Source organism: Lynx rufus, unplaced genomic scaffold (assembly GCF_022079265.1).
Source record: "Lynx rufus isolate CCGP_SWC_20201006 ecotype Redwood Valley unplaced genomic scaffold, mLynRuf1.p SCAF_7, whole genome shotgun sequence".
Lineage (NCBI taxonomy): Eukaryota > Metazoa > Chordata > Mammalia > Carnivora > Felidae > Lynx > Lynx rufus.
In genome coordinates this window covers 18,384,024-18,393,575 of record NW_025814889.1, presented here as the reverse complement: position 1 = coordinate 18,393,575, position 9,552 = coordinate 18,384,024, and the positions used below count along the sequence as shown (strand labels likewise).

The window sequence follows — 9,552 nt, the reverse complement described above, 5'->3', positions numbered from 1 at the left end:
GAGCCCAGTGTGGGGCTTGAACTCATGAAGCATGAGATCATGACCTGAGCCAAAGTCAGATGCTTAACCGACTGAGCCACCCAGGTGCCCTGAGCATTGGAGTTTCAAAGTATGGATGAGGGGAGAGGGACACAAACATTCAGTCATAGCAGTAATTGGCATTGTCAGTCTTTTTTAATTTAGCTATTCTGTCTGACATGGTAGTACATATTAACCTAATATTTACTGGTACATAGTATACATTTAATTTAGATTTACCTGATGATTTATAAGGTTGAGGATTTATTCATATGTGTATTGAATCTTTTCTTTTGTGAATTTTATATTCAAATGGCTTGCCAACTTTTTGGTTGCTTTTTTTTCTTTTTTATGTATTTTTTTAGTATGGTTACTAGAAATGTTCTTTTTAATTTTTTTTTAAATTCCAGTTCAGTGAACATGCAGTGTTATATTAATTTCAGGTGTACAATAAAGTGATCAGCAACCCTATACATTACTCAGTGCTCCTCACAATAAGTTTTCTCTTAATCCCCTTTACCTATTTCACCCATTCCCCCCACCTACCTCCCCTCTGGTAGCCATCAGTTTGTTCTCTATAGTTAAGTGTCTGTTTACTGGTTTGTCTCCTTTTTTCTTTGTTTGTTTTGTTTCTTAAATTCCACACATGAGTTAAATCATGTGGCATTTGTCTTTCTCAACTGACTTATATGACTTAGCATTATACCCTCTAGGTCTGTCCATGTTGTTGCAAATAGCAAGATTTTTTTCTTTTAATGGCTGAGTAATATTCGTGTGTGTGTGTGTGTGTGTGTGTGTGTGTGTGGGCGGGCATGCATGTGCACGTGTACACGCCACATCTTTATCCATTCATCTATAGATGGACACGTGGGTTGCTTCCATAATTTGACTTTTACAAATAATGCTGCATTAAACATCGGGGTGCATATATCTTTTTGACTTAGTGTTTTCATATTCTTTGGATAAATACCTGTGGTAAGTCTATTTTTAATTTTGTGAGAAACTTCCATACTGTTATCCACAGTGGTTGCATTAGTTTGCATTCCCACCAACAGTGCAAGAGGGTTCCTTTTTCTCCACAACCTTGCCAACACTTGTTTCCTGTGTTTTTGATTTTAGCCATTCTGACAGGTGTAAGGTGATACCTTATTGTGGTTTTGATTTACATTTCCCAGATTATTAGTGATGTTGAGCATCTTTTTTTGTGTCTGTTGGCCATCTGTATGTCTTCTTTAGAGAAATATCTGTTCATTTCTTCTTCCTCTTCCTCCTCCTCCTCTTCCTCCTCCTCCTCCTCCTCCTCTTCTTCCTCCTCCTCCTCTTCCTCCTCTTCCTCTTCTTCCTCTTCTTCCTCCTCCTCCTCCTCCTCCTCCTCCTCTTCCTCTTCTTCCTCTTCTTCCTCCTCCTCCTCTTCCTCTTCTTCTTCTTCCTCCTCCTCTTCCTCCTCTTCTTCCTCCTCCTCTTCCTCCTCTTCTCCTTCTTCTCCTCCTCCTTCTCCTTCTCCTCCTTCTCCTTCTCCTTCTCCTTCTCCTTCTCCTTCTCCTTCTCCTTCTCCTTCTCCTTCTTCTCCTTCTCCTTCTCCTTCTCCTTCTTCTCCTTCTCCTTCTCCTCCTTCTCCTCCTCCTTCTCCTCCTCCTCCTCCTCCTCCTCGTCCAACTCCTCCTCCAACTCCTCCTCCTCCTCCTCCAACTCCTCCTCCTCCGGGAGCGCCTGGGTGGCTCAGTCGGTTGGGCCTCCGACTTCGGCTCAGGTCATGATCTTGCAGTCCGTGAGTTCGAGCCCCGCATAGGGCTCTGTGCTGACAGCTCAGAGCCTGGAGCCTGTTTCAGATTCTGTGTCTCCCTCTCTCTCTGACCCTCCCCTGTTCATGCTTTGTCTCTCTCTCTGTCTCAAAAATAAATAAACGTTAAAAAAAATTATTTGGGTTATTTGGTATTGAGTTGTATGTTTTTTGTATATTTTGGGTACTAACCCCTTATCAGATATGTCATTTCCAAATATCTTCTCCCATTCACTAGATTGTCTTCTAGCTTTCTTGTTTCCTTTGCTCTGCAGAAGCATTTTATTTTGATATAGCCCCAGTAGTTTATTTTGATTTTGTTTCCTTTTCCTCAGGAGACCTATCTAGAAGAATGTTGCTATGCCTAACATCAGAGACATTGCTGCCTGTGCTCTCTTCCAGGGTTTTTTATGCTTTCAGGTATTATATTTAAGTTTTTAATCCATTTTGAGTTTATTTTGTGTATGGTGAAAGAAAGTGGTCCAGTTTTATTCTTTTGCATGTAGGCCATTTTTCTCAACAGTGTTTGTTGAAGAGAGTATCTTTTTTCCATTAAGTATTCTTGCGTCCTTTGTCAAACACGTGGGTTTATTTCTGGGCTCTCTTCTCTTCCATTGATTTATGTATCTGTCTTTGTGCCAGTCCCTTACTGTTTTGATTACTTTATCTTTGTAATATATCTTAAAATCTGGGAGTGTGATACCTCCAGTATTCTTATTTTTCAAGATCAGTCTGGTTGTTCAGGGTATTTTATGGTCCCATACCATTTTTAGGATTCTTTGTTCTAGTCTGTGAAAAATGCTGTTGATATTTTCATAGGGATTGAATTAAATCTGTAGATTGCATTGGGTAGTATGACATTTTAACAATATTCATTCTCCCAATCCATGAACATGGAATATCTTTACACTAGTTTGTCATCTTCAATTTATTTCATCAGTGTTTATAGTTTCAGAATATAAACTTTCACCTTCTTGGTTTAGTTTATCCCTAGGTATTATATTATATTTGGTGCAATTTAAACCAATTGTTTTCTCAATTTCTTTTTCTGCTACTTCATTATTAGTGTATAGTATTGCAACAGATTTCTCTATATTGATTTTGTATCCTGAAACCTTATTGAATTCATTTATCAGTACTGGTAGTTTTTTGGTGGAATTTTTAGAGTTTTCTATAGATAGTATCATGTCATCAGCAAATACTCAAAGTTTTATTTTTTCCTTACCAATTTGGATGCCTTTTATTTCTTTTTCTTCTCTGATTGCTGTGGCTAGGATTTCCAGTACTGTGTTTAATACAAATGGTGAGAGTGGACATCCTTATCTTTTCCTGATCTTAGGGGAAAAGCTCTCAGTTTTTCACTACTGATTTTGGTATTAGTTGTGGTCTTTTCATATATGTCCTTTATTATTTGGGGGGAGGGCTTTATTATGTTGAGGTAAGATCCCTCTAAACCCACATTGTTGAGAGTTTTTATCATGAGTGGGTGGTGCATTTTGTCTGATGCTTTTTCTGCATCTATTGAAATGATGTTTTTTTTTATTATTATTAAAATGGTGTATTACGTTGATTAATTTGTGAATATTGAGCCACCCTTGCATCCCTGGAATAAATCCCTCTGGATCATTGTGAATGATTATTTTAAATGCATTGTTGGATTTGATTTGCTAATATTTTGTTGAGAATTTTACATCTATATTCATCAGGCATATTTACATATATTCCTCTTTTTTGGTATAGTTTTTATCTAGTTTTGCTATCAGGGAAATGCTGGCCTCATGGAATGACTTTGGAATAAATTTTGGTTGTTTTTTTTCTTATTGATTTGTAGGGTTTTCAAATATATTTGATGTATAGGTACTTTTTTGGTTTTATGTATTGTAAATAACTTCTTCTGCTCTGTGGTTCATTCTCTGTTGTCTCTTAATGGTGTATTTTATTGCACAGAAATTTCTAAAGTTAATGTCTGATTTAATATTCTTTTCCTTTATTCTTAGTTATTTGATTGCTTCAGAAAGTCTTTGCCTTCATGGAAATAATTATCACGTTTTTCCATATCTTCTATGACTAAGTCAGTATAGGATGTTTATTATTGTCTGTTTTGTGTTATTATTGTTTACCTTTATGTAGACATCAAAATACACCTAGAATTTATTTGCATGTAAAATACATTGTGGGAATCAGGTTTACTCCTTTTTCTTTAAAAAAATTTCTTTAAGTTTTATTTATTTGAGAGAGAGAGAAAGAGAGAGAGCATGAGCAGGGGAGAAGCAGAGAGAGAGAGAATCTCAGGTAGGCTCCATGCTGTCAGTGTGGAGCCCAATGCAGGGCTCAAACTCATGAACTGTGATCAGAATGTTAAATGACATGAATCAGTGTCCATTTTTAAGTGGATCTTTAAGTTATTTATTTACTTTTGTGACTGCTTTAACTGATTCATAGTTATAGACTTCTTCATTTCAAGATGTGTGTGTCTAGTTTCACTGAAATTTCACAGTGGGTGCTTATGGAAGTGTGTTGCCTTTCCACTTGTAATAATTAAAGAGCAGGATCTTGAGTTTGATGATGAGTTAGATATTAACCCTTGCATCAGTTGATAGACACATTAGCAGTGAAATGGAGAACATTTTGCAAGTTGATACAAAGAAAACCAGAATAACATTAAGTTTCAAAAAAATGTCATTGGTTTGACAGTGAAAATACATATTTGAAATCTTATTTTTAAGAGGTGTGCTGGAAACAAACAAACAAAAAATCTCAGTCTTTTTATGGATTTTTCCTGTTTCTTATTTTTAAGAATTAAATTTAAGACTACTTACTGCAAAAGATATTGCCATGAACATAGCTGTTGGTTTACCTGAAGCACGTGCCCTTAACATGCTAAACACAAGGCAGTTATTTAAAGGATGTGTGAATCTTCAGTTCTTATTGTGACATATGTGAAAAATGATTGATGGTCAAGAAGATTAATAGAGCAAAACAAATTCTTACACAGTTTCTTCAGGGTACCATCTAAATGTAGAAAAAGGAATAGGCAAAGATGAAATGGTATAATAGAATGATGTATGACATTTATATGTCAAGAGAACAGTGTTAACCTGTACTTGTTTATCACATATTTGCTAGTTTGCTTACAGATAAATATGCCTTGTCTTATTTGTAATTTATTAATCTAGAAATTGGTCAGTTCTAGTTAAAATACATATATTGGGAAATATTTTTAGCACTTATTAGGTTTATAGAGATTACTGTTGTGCTATTTATAAGAAAATATTTCAACATTGTTCTAAACCAGTGCTGAGAGAACTTTATGGGATGAAAATGTTCTCAGTGTTTTCCATTATAGTGTTTACTGGCAACACATGGCTATTGAGCACTTGGCATGTGACAAGTGCACCTGAGGAAATGTATTGTTAAAATTGTATTTAATTTTAGTTAATGTAAATTTCACATTAAATGTCCACATGTGGCTGATTAGCATAGTCAACAGCATGCTGTTTTACATTTATCTGAGTTAAAACATGTTAAAATACTTAGAACAGTATTTTTTAGATAATCAGTACTTATCACTTGTTGCTATTGTTATTAACATTATTATCTGCTTATAGTATATTTTGGGAAATAGGTTGGTCACATGAATCCAGTTAACAAGATATTGTCTTAAATATTTGTGCACTAAAAGCTCTAAGAATCTGTCAGCAGTACTCTTTGGTATCCATTCTCCTGACATCCACTGGCTTAAAAAAAATGGTTTCATTGGATTCTCTGGTGTGAAATTTGAGATCTTTTCATGATTTAAAAGCTGAATTATATAAATTGTGAACTCTCTATACTTCTTGTTCTTTCTTTCTCTATTTTCTTATTTCTTTTATATTTTTAAAATCACAATGGGGAAGATTTGGATTTACATCAGTAAGTTAGAGGAAGAACAATGCAAATAAAAACAAGTTTTTTATTTCTGAATCTCACATTAAATGATGAAAACAACATAAGCACATACCTCTTCTATCTACTGGATAAGAAAAATCAGTTTTGTTCTTTAAGTTTCATAGAATTGCAATATTTATTTATTTATTAATGTTTATTTACTTTGAGAGAGAGTGTGTGAGCTATCAGGGGGAGGGGCAGAGAGAGGGAGAGAGAGAATCCCAAGCAGGTCCACGTTGTTAGCACAGGCCCCATGCAGGGCTTGAACTCACCAACCAGAGATGGTGACCTGAGCTGAGATGAGGAATTAGACACTGAACCGACTGAGCCACTCAGGTGCCCCTGCCATATGTATTTATAGGCCCTCACAAAATGTTTGATTTAAACATTTTAAGGGGCACATAACTTGCACCTGAAGATAATTTTAACTAAGAATACCCTCATTTCTAGTCTGTTGATTTTCTGTTGTTATCCTTAGTTTGGAGCTACCTCAATATGAGGTCATGAACTCCCTCAATATTCCTGTGAAACAAGCCAATTTAATTTGGATAATCATTGCTATTATCTTTTTTTTTTTTAATTGCACTTTTACTACATTTTTCATGTAGTAGCCTTGAGGTCCTTTACAAAACCATATTTAGATTTTAACCTTCTGCTGTTCTATAAGCTTAGGCAAAGATCCTGAATGTAACTGGCTGATAGTTTTAAGCTACGATAAATGCAGCTTCCCAAAATGCTTATGTCCCACAATGCCAGAGGCCAGACTTCAACAACAAGAATAACTGATCCTCTTTTGTGTGAAGTTTTCTAGGACCAGAAATTGTGATGTCAGTAAGAAAGCAGCAGTTAGGAAAAGATATTCATAGAGAGCACAACTAGAATATAGTTAATGGGCTTCAAAAAATTAACTGGGATAAAATTTGAAATTTATTGCAAGGCTGATCAACAATAATACATATTTTTTCCAGTCTGTATTCTCACAAAAGGCACTAATGTTGGTAGTACAACTTACACTGAATACAACTGACCTTATTTAGAACAGATGCTGATGGTTGCTTACTTCCTGGCTGTGTCCCCTTGATCCTAACTGTCCTCTGATTTTGTTCAAGGATCTACCTTCATATACTTGTCAGTGAGCTTCATAGGTCTATTCTCAGCCTAGAGGTGAAGGGTGTCAGCCAGCCATGTTGGCCTCATCACCTTTGAAGCGGTTGACTTGGCATGGGCTCCTTGTTTCTCCTGGCCAATAAGAGTGCTGTTGCTGGGAGTGCATCCTGAGAAGGGTTTTTTGTTGGTAAAAAGATACAGGAAAAAAAATGGGCCCTGTTCTGCCTCTGAACTTCACTGGGAATACAACAGTGATGCAGCTTGTGTAGCTATCATCTAACCTGTCAGGGAGCTAATTTGAGAACATAGCCTATGAACTGAAACTTGTAAATAACCAGAGTCCTTGCTAAAGGCATGGAGCTTTTGCAATAACTAAGCAAAAGAAGTGTTCTCCCAATTTCCCGGTTTTGCACATAATAATTGCCACATTATTTAAACCATAGGAGTAGGGATTTTCAGTTTCTTGTGGTCCAAAGTTTCATAACTCATATATTTCAGTATTATTTTTATGTTTAAATGAAGATAGGTGTTAATAATTATTTGAATAAACGCAAGTTTAGGATGATAATTTCACATTTTTTTCCAGATACAGAAATATCTTTTACTCATGGTTATCTGGATTAGGATTACTATGATCTGTCCATGCCTGCTAGCTTGTATGCTGAATTAGTTCACCTTTTTGTTTCTAAGTTCTATCTCATATAAATAAGAATTTTAAAACTTATTTAATATTCAGGATATAAAGCAATTTGATTTGTGTTTTTTTTAAATGACCATGATAAAATCAAAGGAAAACAAGAACATCAATTAGAACATTTTATTAAAATATTCAGATGTATAATGAACTTAAGGTTCTGATTCAGATGCCATGAACACATTTAATATATTCAGTAAGAAAATTTATTTGTAAATGTAATAATTAGTATTCTGAATCCTTTCTATTTCTACTATTGCATAAGGTGAGTTTCCATCAGATTTCACAGACTAGAATTTTCTATAAACTACATACCCTAGATCATACTTGATCTTGATGGTACTATTTCAGATGATTAGATATGGTCTCCAGGCATCCTGATGTTGTGCCATATAACGGGTTTGAGAAGGAGTATACAGAACTCTAAAGAAAAACACATTGAAAAGGTTAGGATTTTAGTATTAAAATAACAGACCTCTTTCTAGATCATGCAGAATGAAGTGAGCATTCCTGACTCTCTCCCTAGTACCTTTAGTCCACACTGCCTGCACTGTTGACAGGCCTAATGTTGGTGTGTGTATCCAAGGCCATTGGGGCATAGGACTGCCTTATCCTCACCTCTGGTGAGACAGGGGAGTGCAGTGGCCAGAATCTTGACTCTTTCTAGGGTGCTGGTTTCTCTAAGTCTGCTGTATTGATCACAGTTGAGTTAAACAAAACAAAAAAAATACACAACCACTACCACCGCCAACAACAAAAAACCCCAGCTTTTAGTTGAGAGACTTACAGTTTACAGAATATATTAGGAAACCTAAAATGTGGAGTTTTTTTTAAGACAGACACCTTGATTTCTTCAACAAATAAATCACAAAGAAAACATGAGAGAGAAAGAAAATGGAACCTAGAGGTTAAGAGTCTTAGGAAACATACCTGTCAATTTGGATGTATATACCATATATCTATCCTGATTTTAAAAATACAGCAACAACAGCAGTTGAACATTGAATATTTGATGATATCAAGGAATTATTATTAAATGTTTACCTGTGATATTATGGTCATATTTTTTAAAAGTCTTTGTTCCTTAATGGTACAACTGAAGTCTTTACATGTGAAATTAAATGATATCTGGGATTTGCTTAAAAATACTCTGGTTGACACCAAGTGAGCCCTAATGTAAATTATGGACTCTGGATGATATGGAGATACAGATTTGTCTATGTAACAAATGTACCACCTCTGGTGCAGCATGTTGATAATGGGGTAGGCCATGTGTGTGTGTGTGAGGCGGGGGAGGGGATATATGAGAGCTCTGTGTGCCCTCTGCTCAATTTTGCTATGAACCTAAAACAGCTCTAAACAAAACAAAGTCTTAAGAAAAAAAAAAAAAAAGCAAACCACCATCACCACTCTGATGTGTAGTGGGAATGGGTAGCAGTGGAGGTGAAACAAGAATGACCATGGGTTGGCAATTAGTGAAGTTGGGTGATGGATATACAGGATTTCATTATACTATTCTCTCTATATCAGGATATGAGAATGTTCTCTGAGTTTTTAGAGGAGTATTTTGGAGAAGTCAATTTCACTGTTACAAAGTCAGGAAAGGTACATTTGGTTTAAAATAAAGTTATTGTTTCTGAAACAACAGAAATCAAAGCAGCAACAAAGTTCAAGAACTGTGACAGATTTCTTCTCTAGCCTTTCTTAATGGAAAGGAAAAAAATGTGAAAGAGGAATTGTTTTTGATTAGGATAGAGAAAAGGAAATTGTTTCCAAGGTTCTCCAGAGTCACTGACTGCACTCATATGCATACATAGTAGAGTATTGAAAGCACCTTGAAGGGTGGGTCTTTGATATGAACCCCCACCTGTGTGCCAGAGAAGCCTTTCTCAATAGAAAGAAAAAGATGTACAACACCTTCCTAGCAGCTTTTTAATTACTACAAGTTTATAAGATATTAATATAAAAATGCTAAATTTAAAAGACTACATTTTATTTCTTATATCATTTATATCTTTCAGATACT

At 35.5% G+C, this 9,552-nt stretch overlaps 1 protein-coding gene across 1 annotated transcript in view; it reads right to left on the bottom strand.

Moving 5' to 3' along the window:
• Window positions 1–7,868: 7,868 nt before the first annotated feature.
• MALRD1 (MAM and LDL receptor class A domain containing 1) overlaps window positions 7,869–9,552 on the bottom strand; it is a 794,572-nt gene continuing 792,888 nt past the window's right edge. The window contains exon 41 of the mRNA XM_047066301.1: window positions 7,869–7,949. Within this exon, the coding sequence (XP_046922257.1) occupies window positions 7,869–7,949 (81 nt within the window). The remainder of the gene's footprint in view (window positions 7,950–9,552) is intronic.